General features: G+C 37.2%; 2 protein-coding genes across 2 annotated transcripts; one reads left to right on the forward strand and one right to left on the reverse strand.

The window, feature by feature from the left end:
• The first annotated feature begins 83 nt into the window (after window positions 1–83).
• Window positions 84–11,276, forward strand: noa1 (nitric oxide associated 1). The gene is made up of 8 exons (XM_051127089.1): window positions 84–1,448; window positions 2,913–3,077; window positions 4,057–4,268; window positions 4,368–4,499; window positions 4,579–4,695; window positions 5,685–5,802; window positions 6,034–6,248; window positions 11,076–11,276. Exons 1-8 carry the CDS (start codon window positions 209–211, stop codon window positions 11,127–11,129), a joined length of 2,253 nt encoding a protein of 750 aa, XP_050983046.1. The 5' UTR covers window positions 84–208; the 3' UTR covers window positions 11,130–11,276.
• Window positions 6,446–15,970, reverse strand: rest (RE1-silencing transcription factor). The gene is made up of 4 exons (XM_051127088.1): window positions 15,816–15,970; window positions 12,104–13,041; window positions 11,904–11,987; window positions 6,446–9,980 (listed from the first exon to the last, which is right to left on the reverse strand). Exons 2-4 carry the CDS (start codon window positions 13,029–13,031, stop codon window positions 8,068–8,070), a joined length of 2,925 nt encoding a protein of 974 aa, XP_050983045.1. The 5' UTR covers window positions 13,032–13,041; window positions 15,816–15,970; the 3' UTR covers window positions 6,446–8,067.
• Between the last annotated feature and the right edge of the window lie 685 nt (window positions 15,971–16,655).

Raw genomic sequence — 16,655 nt, forward strand, 5'->3', positions numbered from 1 at the left:
CTTGGTGTAGATGCTAAGTAACATATGTTAAATAAAAACTAAAATGTTTTACGTATTATTATTTGTGCAAAAATGTTTCCGGTGACGTATATTACACCAGCGATATGGTGGCTCTCCGTTCACTCACGTGGGTTCGTTGTTTTTCAAGGTTGTATAAACTGTAGCAATGTTACTGTTCTCTTAACATATTTTGCTGCTTACTGTAATAATGTACAAGTTTTTAGGATCATCGTCATTCCAGGTTTACGCTCGTACTTGTTTAAAACATGTTTCAAGACCGTGGCTGTCAAGGGAGCATGAAGAGATTTTGCTGCTTCGACGGTCATTTGTTTCCAGCTTAATATCAAAGGACTGGGCAACCCATTTGGGCACACAAGGGAGGTGCAGATCATTCATAAGTCTGAGATACAGCACTCAAAAAGGAGCTAGAGAACCAGCATCAAATCCACCTAAGGAATTATACACTTTAGTGGAGCCACAAAAACAAGAACAATTTGTGTTCCCGGACTTTGATGAACCAGTGGACAATAAAGATGATGAACTGCCAGATCATCTTCATTTGCATAATCTCACAAGCAATGCAGAACCAAAGCCAGTGCATGAAAAACATAGCAATTACATGCACCTTAGAGGACTGGAAATGCACATGAATCATTTAAAGAGTTCTGCAAAGTCTGAAGTGGAGGAAAACTCTTTGATTGAGTTTCACGATGAAGGATTCCCACTAGAAAGACGCACCAAGTCAAAAAAGGTTAAAAAGCAACAAAAGATCTATGGCACTCCTGATGTGGACGCGGCAGTCAGTGATACCTGTTGCTCCGGCTGCGGGGCCCTCATGCACTGTACGGACCCTGAAATCCCAGGTTACCTGCCAAGTGAGAAGTTCAAAGTGTTAGTTGAAGAGGACCAACTGAAGAAGGCAATATGTCAGAGATGCTATTTAATCAATCACCACCAGAAAGCTTTGAACGTCACCATGTCTAAAGAGGAGTACAGAGCGATTGTCAAGAGAATTAAATCAGAGAAGGCTTTGGTGCTGCTGATAGTGGATCTTCTGGATCTCCCTGACTCCATCATCCCAGACCTTCCAGAGCTTGTTGGGAAGAATAAGCACATTGTGATTTTGGGAAATAAAATAGACTTGCTGCCTGGAGATGCTGAGAATTACCTGCAGCGTATCAAACGTCAGCTGAAGGCATACTGTGCCAGCATGGGCATTTCTACTAGTGATAACAAAGACATCCACCTCATCAGTGCCAAAACAGGATATGGTATAGAAAACCTTATAACAAGACTGCAGTCAACCTGGAAGTACAAAGGAGATGTGTATTTGGTTGGGACGGCCAATGCTGGCAAATCCACGCTGTTTAATACTCTGCTGGAATCTGATTATTGCAAATCCAGAGCTTCAGATGTGATCCATAAAGCTACTATATCTCCATGGCCTGGTGAGATATTGCATTTAAGATAACTGGTCAGGAATTAAGCTAAATATTGGCTTTAATAAGTAAATACAGTTGAGGTCAAAAGTTTACATACACCTTGCAAATCTATCAAATCTTGTTATCTACAAATTGTTAATTATTTAACCAAAATAAGAGGGATCATATAAAATGCATGTTAGTTTTTTTCGTCATGACCTGAATATTTCACACAAAAAAACATTTACATAAAGAAAATAATAGTTGAATTTATAAAAATGACCCTGTTAAAAAAATTACATTTGCTCGATTCTTAATACTGTGTTGTTACTTGAATGATCCACAGCTGTGTTTTTTATTTTTTTTTTTTTTACTAATTAAATTTTTGCAAACCTGTTTTACAAATACATTACCGGCCAAAAGTTTGGAATAATTAAGGTTTTTAATTCCTTTCAGAAATCATTCCAATGTGCTAATTTGATGCTTGAGAAACACTTCTTATTATCAATGTTAAAAAGAGTTCTTGATGATCAGTATTTTTGTAGAAACCATGATACACTACCATTCAAAAGTTTGAGGTAAATAGATAAAAAAAAATAAAAATGATAAAACATGATGTATTATACTGATCAAAAGTGACAGTAACGATATTTATAATGTTGCAAAATGGTTTAATTTTCAAGTAAATGCTGTTCTTTTCAAATTTCAGTTCATGGAGAGTCCTAAAGGGTCACAGTTTTCAAACAATATTAATCTGCAAAACTATGTGCAATATTGATGATGATAAAATATGTTTCCTGAGCAACAAATCAGCACATTAGAATGATATTTGAAGAATCATGTGACTGTGAAGACCTGAGTAATGATGCTGAAAATTCAGGTTTGCGTCACAGGAATAAATTAAATTTTGCAATATACAGTACTGTGCAAAAGTTTTAGGCCACTAGTATTTTCACCAGCTCAAAAGTGGTTTAAAGTAAGTTGTTTCTATCTTTTGCTGTAGTGTGTCAGTAAAAAATATCGGTTTACATTTCCAAACATTCTGTTTGCCATTAATTGTAATAATCTAGTGAGATTTTTGTTTGCACAAGGAGTCTGACAACAGCCAGTGCTCCACACTGATCTAATCTCATCATCATCCAGTCTATCTGGAATGACATGAAGACACAGAACAAACTGAAACAGAGTAAATCCAGAAGAATTGTGGCAACGTCTCTGACTGGATGATGATGAGATCAGATCTCTGTGCAGAGCACTCGCTGTTGTCAGACTCCTTGTCCTCAATTCTTGGTGAGCCTAAGAGAGCATAAAAAATATTCCAAATTTTTGACCAGTGGTGTGTATAAGTGAGGAGTGTTTCAAGTACTAAAACAAGAACAAAGAGCTTTTTATGTAGTTTGCTTGACCACAAGTCATTTAGGAATGTGTTGTGCATTGCTGAATGATTGAATCATGATTGAAAACACATTTATCTGCCCACTGTAAATCTAGGAACAACGTTAAATCTGTTGAAGTTTCCCATCATCAATCCGACCCCCTACCGGATGTTCAGGCGGGCGGAGAGACTGAAACAGGCTTCTCATATGACAGAGGACGACATGAATCCTGAAGAGCTGAAGAGAATCATCCAGTTTAGCAAGCAGGGATACTTGGTTGGTGAGTTTGCAAGTTTGTTTAAATATATTATGTGTATTTTATATATATATATATATATATATATATATATACACATATACATACATACATATATATATATATATATATATATATATATAATTTCAAAAACTCACATTTTTGCAAAAACAATTTGGAGAAATATAAAACATGTTTAGTAATGAAAACTAAAATACTGACTGCCATGTAAGTGTATTTACTGATTAATCCACTATTTTGTCACCTGAGATTTAAGAACCAGATTTCATTGGTGTAAAAATGACTTTGGAAAGATGGCAGCATCATCATGTTATTTTTTCACAGAGATTGGCAGGTTTGTTAGTAAAATCTGTTGACTTTAGCAATCTTTGTTGCATTATGTGCCACTGTTGAGCATTCAAAAATTGAGAAAGAGCACTTTTTTTCAAGTTCTTCCTCAAATGTTTGCATGGATGTAACTGAAGAAGTATTGAATATATCTTAATGCCCTTTCATATGTTGGGTCTTAGCAAACTTTCCTTTTAGGATCTTAATTTTTAAGCCCCTGTATGGTTCAGTTCCAGAGATGTTGGAATGTCAATATGGCTTCAGGAGTAAATCATTAAATTGTACACCTTTTCAGTGGTCAAAAACCAAATGTGGGTAACTTATACAGATGATACTTGTTTTTTGTTACAGAGAAATGTCTGAAAAACAAATAATGTTAAAACTAGAAATGTATCTCATTTCCTTCTGTCAAAACAATTGCATTGAACATACCTGAGTGCCATAAATACTCCTTTTCCAAAGTTTGCTTGCCTATAACTAAGAAGTATTAAAAATATCGCAATATGACTTTAGATTCTAGTTCTTAAGTAACTTTTTTTGGAATCTTCATTTTTAAGGCCCCACATCGTTCAGTCCCAGAGATATGGGGATTCAGATTGTTGAATATTACATATTTTCGGTAGTCAAAAACCAAATGTTGTTTTTTATTTTTTAGGTCACATTGGGAGGACATTCCAAGCAAATCAGCCATCCAAGAAAACTCTTGTCGAATTTGATCCTGACAGTCTGAGCTTTGGAGAAGACCTGGAGGAAGATGTTAAAAAGGATCCATCCTCAGACTCCTCCACAGATGCAGAGCTCACCTACAATGAAATCAAAGATGCACACTGGTTCTATGACACCCCAGGCATCATGAAAGAACATGACGTGAGTCTCCCTATTCAAACTGTACTCGCATAATGCGATATAATTATGTTCATAATTACAATAATTAAAAAGGATTTGAATGAAAATGTAACTTTCCAGGTTCTCAACTTGTTGAATGAGCAAGAAGTGAAGCTGGTGGTTCCTACACAGGCCATTACACCTAGAACATTTATAATGAACCCTGGAATGGTTTTATTTTTGGGGGCTTTGGCACGCATTGATTATTTAGAGGTAAGAGTCCATATGACATATGAAAACAATCTTTTGCTATATCTGTCCCGCACCAAGATGACTCTTTTACTCTCTCTAGGGGAAAAGCTCATGCTGGTTAACAGTTGTTGCTTCAAATCGTATCCCAGTTCATATCACCAGTTTGGACAAGGCTGATGCAATCTACGAGAAACATGCTGGGAATATCCTTCTAGCAGTATGTATAAATGAATACATTTGTATTTTTAAAGGAGAAGTTCACTTCCAGAAGAAAAATTTACGTTTATAATGCACTCACCCCCTTGTCATCCAAGATGTTCATGTCTTTCTTTCTTCAGTCGTAAAGAAATTGGTTTTTGTGGAAAACATTTCAGGATTTTTCTCCATAATGTGGACTTCAATATTGCCACCCAAGTTTGAACTTCCAAAATGCAGTTTAAATGCAGCTTCAAAGGGCTCTGAACGATCCCAGCCAAGGAAGAAGAGTGTTACACTCGTATCGAAACAATGGGTCATATTCTCTAAAAAAAAATTACAGTTTATATACTTTTTAACCTGAAACGCTCATCTTGTCTAGGTCTGCCAGAACAGTTTTTTCTGATTCAAAATAGTTAGGGTATGTTGCAAAACTCATTTTTTTGCAAAAGGTGTTTGATCTTCTTTGCATGTTCACTTTGTAAACACTTCTGCAGTGATCTAGGACGATTTGAGGTTGAGGGAGAAAATGAGATGGGAGTTTTTCGACATACCCTAACTCTCTTGAACCGGAATACACAGAGTTCAGGCAGACCTAGACAAGATGAGCGTTTGAGGTTAAAAAGTATGTAAATTTTATTTTTTTTTTTAAAAAGAAAATAACTGATCTGTTTCGCTAGATAAAACCCGTCCTTCTTTGAGGCTGTATTTAAACTGCATTTTGGATATTCAAACTCACTGGCACCATAGACATCCACTCTATGGAGAAAAATCCTGAAATGTTTTCCTCAAAAAACACAATTTCTTTACGACTGAAGAAAGAAAGACATGAACATCTTGGATGACAAGGGGGGTGAGTACATTATCTGTAAATCTTTGTTCTGTACGTGAACTTCTCTTTTAACAGCAGTTATTACTCTTCAGGGTCACATGATCCTTTAAGAAACCAGACTAATATGCTAATTGGAGCTCAAGAAACATTTCAAAACATCTACATTGTTTTGTGGCAAGGTCCCATCTGGTGGTGAAGAGCGCATGAAAACTTTTCCACCACTTGTTGGACAAGACTTTGAACTCCAGGGGCAGGGCTGCAACACTGCAATCACCGACATAAAGATCTCATCAGCAGGTAATTTTTTTTGAATGACTTACAAGCAGTTCTATTGATCACGGTATCTGCCACCTTTCCAGATTTTGTCATTTTCTACATTTTATTAGCCGTTTAGATTTTGTAAGGCTTTGTCTCATGACCAAGTCTTAAAGATGTGGCCAGCCAGGCCTCAAAATACTAAAATATATATATATATTTAAAGTAACTTAAATTTATGTTCATTTTTTTTTTTTTTTTTTCGTCTTTCAGGCTGGGTTGCTGTGACAGCAGCCAAAGGAGATCAGCTGTTGTTGAGGACTCACGCCCCTGAAGCAGCAGGACTATGTTTGCGCACCCCGCCTTTACTGCCCCACGTCGTGAATCTGAAAGGACAAAGAATCAACAAAACTCCCGCCTACAAGACGAGAAAACCACAGGCGCTGGTAGACACTGGTCTGTCTGTGAAAGCTGCTGAGAGGCTCAAAGTGAGAAAGAAAAACTGAAATGTTGCTGCTGTTTCTTTTGATATCTCAGAAGCATTTGGTCTTTAAAATATTGTTCCGACTGAACTGAATGTACTGCTTATTTGCTATAAATATACAGTTTCTATTAATGTATTGTTTTTATACTAAAATGTCTAAATGAATGTTTATATACTGACATTTTAAAATGTCCTTCAAATGAAAAAAGACCAAAATCTGTGGCAAGATTTTTTTTTTATTATTGAAACATCTACAGCTAAACATACAGGTCACATAGTAAACAGTTTTTTAGATAATTCATAGAAAGCCATATCAAGGGTCAACATTATAACATTTCAACCAATATAATTTGACTACTTTTACAAGGAAATGGAAAATGACGGTCACACACTTGATTACAAAGGTGGATAAATGGCACAATCTGAGATGTAAATTGGCAACATGCTATTCTAAAGAAGAAAAGCAAAAAAAGGCAGTGCTTGACACAAAAAAAAGTGATAAAGGACAAATTTACAGTGATAAAGTATCTAACCGTCCAAGAGTGCAGTTTCTCAGGGGCACTGGGGTACCTGTGGATAGTAAGTTTTCTACTTTTCCATCTGAGGCCTCTGATTTTGCTCCTACAAACTCGATCAACTACCATCTTGCTTTGGTGATGTCTCCAAAAATTCAGTATTGCACTTAATGCACTAAAAGTGATTTATTTCTATAACTTTTTCTCTTACAGTATTTGTTTCTTTTTTAGACAATAACATGGCAAAATTACTAACGTACAAGGGTTGTGGCAACAACAACATTCACACTCATACAAAAAAACAAAAAGTCAGTTCAATATGATTACATAAACTTTGGATAAACAGATTTTCGAAGCAGATAATCAATTTGATATGTGAAAGGGAATGTTGCTTGGGTAAAATACACAGAAAAGATAATCATTTGAAGGTAAATAAGATCTAAATATCTGAGAAATGGATTAAAATGCTCAAATTGATTGTCTGAGGCACCGAAGAGCAAATAAGAAAGAAAAATATGTACAGTTTATATACAAACAAAAGCATCAAAATCTTTGGACTGAGCATGAAATTGAAATATTTCCAGAAAATAGACATAAAAGATTAATTGTTACAATGCAAGTGTAAAAAATGTACAAAGACAGAAAAGAAACTACTATTCTGCAAACATTACAAACTACACACTACTTTCCATAAAAGGGAGTAAGTGTAATCAAAGAAAGACTTCTATGAAGTGTACAGAAATGTTTAGCTTATGTGAAACGGAGCCTCAAAGGTAAGATTATGGTTAGTTGTCAAGTGCTCTCTAAACTGTAAAAGGGAACAAAAGAGTTGAATACAATGACATTAGCCAGCTTTAAACACACACTCCGTCTCTTGCTGACCAGAGATGGAGGCGCTTCAGTGGAGTGGAACAGCACAAAGACACTGAAAGCCCCATTATCTTCAGGGCTATTCAGCGCTGGACCACCTGGGTCTGGCTAATCTGAGCTCTCCGCAGGGATTGAGGGAGAAAGTGTACTTGCTTTCAGAGCAGTTCTCCTTTTCGATGCTTCTGAGTAGTGTTACAATAAACACAGGACGATCATTTCGTCATGGAGCACATGACTAAGCTAAGATTCAGTTCGTTTGGATTCAACAATAGGATCCTACCACAAAATGACAATAGATTTCATTTCTGAATGGAAACAATACTGTGGTAAGAAATCAATTTGTTGCGTCACGGCAAGATGTATTACAACCTGAACAAGCGTTGTTCAGTTCCAAGTCTAGGAGAACCTCATCAACTGTTTTGGACACAAAAACTGCCCTTACTTGTCAGCCTGAGACGCCCCCTCTAGGTAATACACGTTTACTAAATGCCGGTTCAGGTGGCGACGGTAGTCCACCTCAAAAGAGAAGGTACGGTCACAGAAGATACAGGTGTGACTGAGCAGTTTAGTTGGGGACGGGAGCTCTTCTGTCGGAGTCTCTGGAAGTTTCTCTCCACCTTCGGTGGCAGCAGCCAGTCCGTTAAGACCAGAGTCGTAGCTTCCTTCAGAGGCGCTATCGCTGATGTCACTTCCCCCATCGTTACTGTGGATTCCTTCGTCATCCTCCGCGTCAGTGGATTTGTGATTGGGCGGACCAGGGAGTTCAAGAGTTGGGCTGAAACCCGGAGAGGTCTCGCTGTCAGTAGGTGATGGCATCTCACTTCCGCTGTCTACATCTGGGATTTCTTTTGGTTCTTGTGAGACCTTGTTTTCGATTTCTTTAGGTTGTTCAGAGTTTGGATATTGGGGTTGGCATGGAGCTGGGAGTTCCTCCACAACAGATGTGGACTCATCTTGACAGGTCACTACTGTAGGTGTCTGCTCTTGTGTTTGGTCCATCAGTGTTTCTGTGCCAGGCTGTTTTTCATTTTCTGGAGGGCTTAGCTTCTCTGGGACTTCACTGGTCTTCTCAGGTTCAACGACACGCGTCTCAGGTTTGTTTGCACTTGTCTCAGCACTCTTGGTTTTGCTCTTCATAGCCTGCAGGACCTCAGGTATGGTGCGATTTCTCTCTGAGGCAGCAGAACTTGTTGATGGCTTGGCTGTATCTTTCGTTGTACGCTTGACCCGCTTTGAAGAACCAGCCGCTGGTACATTCACGTTCTCTGCTTTTCTTTTGACAGGTTTAGTCCTGACTTCTTGCGTTGCTTCTGTACTCTGTAAATCTTTTTTACTGTTGACCTTTGACACTTTTGTCTGCCTTTTGCTTGGTTTCTTGGTTTGAGATTTCTTGCAATCCTTTGCACTTTCTTTCTCTTCAGTCTCCTTCGCTTTCTCATTCAGCAGTCTGTTTTCCTTTTCTAGCCGCTCTCTTTCCTCTTTTTCATTTTGCTGCTGCTGTTTATCTAGAAGGTCTGGTCTGTCTTTGTCCAAATCTAACCTTTGCTCCTCAACAATGGGTTGATGTTTCGCAATAACTTCCTTCAATGGCTTCTCTTTCTTAGGACGACCTTTCGGTACTTTCTCAGCAGATTTGGGGGATTTCTCTACCTTCTTCATTTCCTTTTTACTAGCTTGTTTGTCATTGCAGCCCTCTGTTTGTGCCACTGTGATGTTCACCAAAGTCTTTCCTTTAACCTTCTTATTGTTTTTCTCTTTCGCCTCGTTTTTCGACGTGGTCTTTTTCTCTGCAGTTTTTTCATTGAGTTGCTGGGTTGGCTTTCCAGATTTTTCTTTCACAACGGCATCTGGGTTTTTCTTTGCGGTCTTGTCAGTTAACTCTGTCTCCACAGCAGGGGTGGGTTTAGTGGGTTTCTTAATAGAGAGGTTGATGGGACCTGATTCAACATCATCCAATTCTCCCAACTGTTTGTCCTCGCTTCGCCTTGATCCAGACTGGTCTGTCGCAAGCTTATTTGGCGAAATCTCATCCGTGTCAGTCCTCTTTACACGAAGCCTTACCTTTGATACATCCATTGAGATATCAGTGCATCCTGGGTGTCTAGACTTGATGTGATACTGCAAATTGCACTTCTTGGATGCAGCATACTTGCAAACCGGGCAAAGAAACTGGCGAGGGTTGACATGGAGTTCAACATGCTTTTTAAAATTGCTTCGGTCGGCTGTCTTGTATTGGCAGTAGGGGCAGCTTAGGGGCTTGGGTCCATTGTGGACCTGTCTGGCATGGCGGGTCACCTCGTGCTGGTTGGCTGCCAGGTAGCTGCAGTTGTCACATTTGAAAGGCCTCTCACCTATTCCAGACAGACCATAAGGAGAAGGTCAAGGCTGAACAATGAATCTTTTATTTCAACATTTTGAGAGAAACACAGACACAAGTCTCATGCGGGGGATACAGATAAAAGACAGGCAAACACATCACAATACAGAATCACATTCTAATTCATTCTGTATACCACAAACCGTGTACCATTTTATCCAAAGCCATCTGGCTCCACGGAGTGCAACAAAAGAGAGAAACATCATTGACAAGATGAAAACATAGGCCTTGAGCACATTTGCTCTGTCCCAAAACCCAGAGAGCTTGCTAAAATGCCTTGAAAAATAAGTACTCACTTTATAAACTTGTATAACTAAGTAATACACATGATTTTTCCCTACAACAAACTACTTTAAAACCTAATGCAGCATTACAAGTATTTTACAGAGAATATATCCTAGAATACACTACAAGTTGATGTTTATTTAAAAAAAACAATCTTGTGTGCTATGTATTTTTAGTCTTATTAAAATATCATATACAGTTGAGGTTTACATACACCTTGCAGAATCTGCAAAATGTTACTTATTTTATTAAAATAAGAGGAATTATTCAGGTCAGTACTAAATTAAAAATAACATGCATTTTGTGTAAGATATTTCACATAAAAGATGTTTACATATAGTCCACAAGATGACCCCTTTCAAAAGTTTACATACACTTGATTTTTAATCAGCTGTGTTGTTACCTGAATGATCCACAGCTGTGTTTTTTTTTTGTTTAGTGATAGTTGTTAAGTCCCTTGTTTGTCCTGAACAGTTAAACTACCTGCTGTTCTTCAAAAAAAATCCTTCAGGTCCCACAAATTCTTTGGTTTTTCAGCATGTTTGTGTATTTGAACCCTTTCCAACAATGACTGTATGATTTTGAGATCAATCTTTACACACCGAGGACAACTGAGGGACTCATATGCAACTATTACAGAAGGTTCAAATGCTCACTGATGCTCCAGAAGGAAAAATTATGCATTAAGAGCCAGGGGTGTAAACTTTTGAACAGAATGAAGATGTGGACATTTTTTATTATTTTGCCTAAATATCTTTTTTTTTTTTCTTTCCCTTCATTTTAGTACTGTCCTTCAGAAGCTACAGAAGATATTTATGTTTCCCAGAAGAGAAAATAAGTTCAATTTACCCTGACCTTCAAATTCAAAAGTATTCACCCTTTCCTTCTGAAGCATCAGTGAGCGTTTGGACCTTCGGTAATTGTTGGATATGAGTCCCTCAGTTCTCCTCAGTGTGATAAGAAGGATCTCAATTATACAGTCATTGTTGGAAAGTATTCAGATACACAAAAATGATTTAAAAAAAAAAACTTGATCAAAAAAAAATGTGTGGGACCTGAAGTATTTTTCTGAAGAACAGTGGGCAGTGGAACTGTTCAGGACAAACAAAGGACTATCAAACAACTATCACTAAACAAACAAACAAAAAAGCACAGCTGTGGATCACTCAGATAATAACACAGTATTAAGAATCAAATGTATGCAAAATTTTGAACAGGGTCATTTTTATAAATTCAACTACTCTTGTGGACTACATGTAAACATCTTTTATGTGAAATATTGAATTCAGATCAGTACTAAATAAAAAAATAACATGCATTTTGTATGATTCCTTTTATTTTGGTAAAATTATTAATATTTTGCTGATTCTGCAAGGTGTATATAAACTTTTGACCTCAACTGTAATTAGCTTAGCTCTTATTTGGCTAAATCTCTTGAAATGTTGCATTTCTTGGAACAAAGCAGCTCAGTAGGTTTTAGAACAGATTTATTAAATCAAAACATGTACTGGAATTTAATAAATTACATTACAAATCCTAAAATATGGTAACTATATACACTCTAAATAAATTTCAGCATAAGAATAATTTAACAGACGGACAAGAAACTCACCTGAATGGGTTCGCATGTGTCTGGTTAGATGAGTTTTTTGGGAACTGGAGTAGTCACAGTATATGCACTGAAACGGACGCTCACCTGAAAGAACATTCAAATAAAATGTTTTATTTTTCACATAGATTTCCAATAAAAGGACACTAAGTAAACTTAAACTTTATAATGAATTGAGACTTAATGGAAAATTTTAGATGTACCAGTGTGGGTCCGGATGTGCTGTATGTAGTTATTTTTGCGGTCAGAAAAATACGAGCACTGGTTGCAAGTGAAAAGCTTGCTGGGAAAATGATTCCTCAGATGTTTCTTCCAGTGATACTGACTGATGGTGGTATAAGCGCAAATGGTGCACTTGAATACTCTCTGGTCTTCACCCTCCTTAGTATGATGTTTAAGGTGTGCCATGTAGTGGTCATAGCGGTTGGTGTTGTATCCACAGCGCTCACAGCGGATCACGCCTTTGGAGTTACTCAAACTTTCACTATTTTCCGGGTTTGGTGTCTGAGATTGGCCTGACTCACTGGCCAGATCGTCATCAGAATCCCCCGCGCCATTTACCACCGTCATTTTCTTGGCACCGTGAACGCGGATATGGTGAATGAAGTCCTCCTCGTTTTCAGCCTGGTACTGGCAGGGTTTACAAAAGAAAGGCTTCTTTTTCTTTTTGTTGGATTCGAAGATAACAACTGGGGTGCGCTTACGTTTTTCCGCTGGGGAGGATTCAGATGGGGTGTTTTCAGACGGGTTCGAAAGGTCTTCCGCTCGTTCCATTTCAACATGCTCTACTGCTCGTTCTGTCACCTCTGGCTCAACCTGAGTGGCGTGTTCAGCGTACGTGCCCTCAGATATCTCCGAATTGTCAAGGCTGTATCTGATGACACCCTCTTCCTCACTGTCAGAGTAGTTGTTGCATCCAACCGTCTTGAGTTCGACCATTTGTTTCTCTTCCGCATTGTAGTCTGAGGAGGACGTCTCTGATGATACCACCACATTAGCTAGCATCACCAGCTGAGGGGCGGCCACATCATTCCGAGGCAGCTCGGGAAGGTCGTGACCCACCTCTGGTAGTGGGATACCTACAGGCATGTAGATACCAGCAGTCGCTGGATACACAGTCTGAGCAGACATGCTCGACCAGCTGAAATACAAAAAGAAACACTGACTTTAGTGTCACTGAAAATATAACTGGCAACTTAAATTGTATTAAAGTTTGTATTAAATGTGCATGTAAAATGAAAGCAAAGTCTTAAAGGATGGGAGAACTGTGACATCTCTCAAAGCAAATCATCTGACAATGACAAAACAAACACTTTCATGTAAATGATTAAATCTCGAGTCATCATTTTCTGAGATAAGGAGTCTTAGCTAAGAGTCAATCTCTGATTGATTAACCCTACAAGACTAAAGCAGATTGAAACAAACAAAGCCTTAACCAACACATCTTTATAGTGCCAATAAACTACCTTGTTCTTTCTTGTATGAAGTTCATTAAAGCAGCTTTGGGTTATTTTAGGGAATTACAGCAGACAAATGTCTATATTCCAACAGTTCAGAGCTCCCGACCATGTATGGCAATGTTCCTCAAAAGTAATGATGCAATTCTTAAAGCACGACTTGTTTAAGATGCAATCAAACCAAGACAAGCATGAAAAATATTAAGAGAAACAATAACAAAACACAATCAATGTTTACTTTTTTCTGTGCACTGTGAAAACAAGCACTTCCTCCTAAAAAAACTCTACTTTGTATGTGTGAACTCATTAAAGATAAACAACGCAATTAAACCCAATTTATTAAAATCTATGCAATTTGAATTTAACATTTTTTTTGCATTTCAGCCCAAAACACTTATCTATAAATACTAGGCCCATATGAACTATCCATATTCCATAAAGTTTTATATTATTTCTGAGCACTATGAGATACAGTATTTAGAGACACTAAATAAATTAGTTTAATATAGTTGACATACTATACACTACCAGTCAAAAGTTTTTGAACAGTAAGATTTTTAATGTTTTTTTTTTTTTTAAAAGAAGTCTCTTCTGCTCACCAAGCCTGCATTTATTTGATACAGCAGTACAGCAAAACCAATAAATCTTAATAACTTAAAAAATATATATAAATAAATAAATAAACTTTTTTATTTGAATGCATTTTAAAATGCATTTTATTCCTGTGATCAAAGCTAAATTTTCAGCATCAATACTCCAGTCTTCAGTGTCACATGATCCTTCAGAAATCAATCTAATATTCTGATTTGCTGTTCAGAAAACATTTTTTATTATTATTATCAATATTTAAAACAGCCGAGTAATTTTTTCAGGATTCTTTGCTGAATAGAAAGATCCAAAGATCAGCATTTATCTGAAATAAAAAGCTTGTGTAACATTATACACTATACCATTCAAAAGCTTGGAGTCAGATTTGTTTTGGGAAAAGATATAGAAGTGAATTCTTTTATTTAGCAAGGACGCTTTAAATTGATCAAAAGTGATGATAAAGACATTTATAATGTTACAAATGTTTATAATGTTTTGAGCAGCAAATCAGAATATTAGAATAATTTCTGAAGGCTCATCTAACTGAAATAATTATGCTAAAAATTCAGCTTTGAAATCAAAGGAATAAATGACATTTTAAAATATTCAAATAGAAAACAGTTAAGTTAAAAATTCAAAATTTGACTGTTTTTGCTGTACCTTGAAACAAACAAATGCAGGCTTGATGAGCAGAAGAGACTTCTTTAAAAACATTAAAAATCCTACTGTTCAAAAACTTTTGACTGGTAGTGCATATAACTAAAAACTAAATATCATAGTGTCATAAATGGGATACTACTGATATATATTAAAAAGGGCTTTTAAGTATTTTGCTTGTATTGAATAAACAAAGCCACAAAGTTAAATTAAATATGTTCTAGTCTACAATCATGGTAAACAAATCCATGCATGTGTGTAATGTGTGTAATGAGGGTAAAAGGCCTGTGAGTTTTGCATGCTCTGAAATGTGTTCGGCCATTTTAAAACAGCACCACCAACTTCTACCAGTGGTGGAGGAAAAATATGTGTGAACTGAAGCAGCATGACATGAACGTTTATTTAGACCAACTCGTTAAATCAACAAAGCACTAACATTTTAAGCTAAAAGCTCAAACAAGCTTTGTGTGAAAATATGCTTGCTTTAAATCAACGCTGTGAAAATAGGAGTGAAAAACTTTGACCTTGTTGGACAGCGCCAAACACGAACCATCTAAACCAGACGAAGAGCGAGTTACACATTGCGCTAAATTATTAGACATAATAATAATAATAAAAAATCACTCGGTTTGATTTCACTACGTGGAGTTTAACATGACTAAAAACAAATGAAGGCGTCCAAATGGAATCTCACAGACATCCGAATAAACAAAAGCGCAAAAGATAGCAAAAAAAGATGTGATTTATTCTAAAAGCGACTGTAAAGTAACTGTCCAGTTTGAATAATCGTATAAAACCTTAATTCTAGTCAGGAAAAGTTGCACTGCGAATCTTCTCCAAGATGAAAAAACTACTTTTCCGGAAACTGCATGCATGCAACAACACACACTACGCACGACAAGCCAACAAAGTTACACTTTTTACTCAACACAGTCGATCGAACATCACAGTGAGGGTTTTATGTTTCATTTCTCATTAATTTTAGCCACTTTTAGCACTTTTAATGTGGTCAGCGTGAGTGTGTTAGCCGTGGTCCTGATCTGATCACTCTCCGTGCTGAAATCAGCCCTGGACAGCGCCTCTCCCTTTCAATGCAACCCTCCATTTTCACTCCACTAACTCAAACTTAGTTGGGCTCGTACGCGACACAAAACAACACAAAAGCACACCCTAAGCAGCTCCGAACCCCACGGAAGCACACCCGTGAACTCACCAGCCGTGTTCGCTCGTTGTTTGGCGATGTTGTTGTAGAAACAAGTTTGGGTAGAAGTTATTTCCAAACTCTCAAATCGGTCGAGGAAGTACGCGACGCTCACACATTCCAACACATCGCTCTCGCGTAGTCCTAGCTGGGGAGGCGTGACGTCAACGCGCTCGCTCACAGGGCACGCGCATGTTCTCGCGCTCTTGAAGTTTACTATTGTGTGTTTTGGTTTAGTGTGGGGAGTGACGCAGACTGATTTTAAGAAATGAAGGAAGATTTCGCGACGGTATTTTGAACAGGCGCTGTTAGTTTAGTACTAGACAGGTTTGTAGAAGTTGTACTCATTGTTTTGTGTTTGTTAACTCGTGAAGCCACACGTGGCAAACAGACAACAGTAATGTTAAGCTGTTTTTAAAGGAATGTGTTTACAGGACGTTATTAGGCAGCTGAACTCACAGGATCAACACGAGTGGTAGGCAAATAACTAGTAAAGATGGTGGGAGGATGCTATTTATTTTCCATTACATGGTGTCTGTTTTTTTTTTTTTTTTTTTCTCCACACTTTTAACCATCCAGTTTTTCCTAAGAAAAGCCATCTGGTGCTTTGGATAAATTTGAAAAGCCATATTAGCCTTCGAAAAGGGTGGTTTAGTTGGGTCCTATGATAGAAAAAAAAAGATAGGAAAAAAAGTGTAGTTAATGTTGATTTGATTAATAACAGAATTTTAGTAAAAAAAAAAAAAAAAAAACTTTTTAGTGCAACATTTATATATATATATATATATTTATATATATATATATATATATATATATATATACAGAGCTTGGTAGATTACTTACAAATTGCAA

Source organism: Labeo rohita, chromosome 14 (assembly GCF_022985175.1).
Source record: "Labeo rohita strain BAU-BD-2019 chromosome 14, IGBB_LRoh.1.0, whole genome shotgun sequence".
Classification (NCBI taxonomy): domain Eukaryota; kingdom Metazoa; phylum Chordata; class Actinopteri; order Cypriniformes; family Cyprinidae; genus Labeo; species Labeo rohita.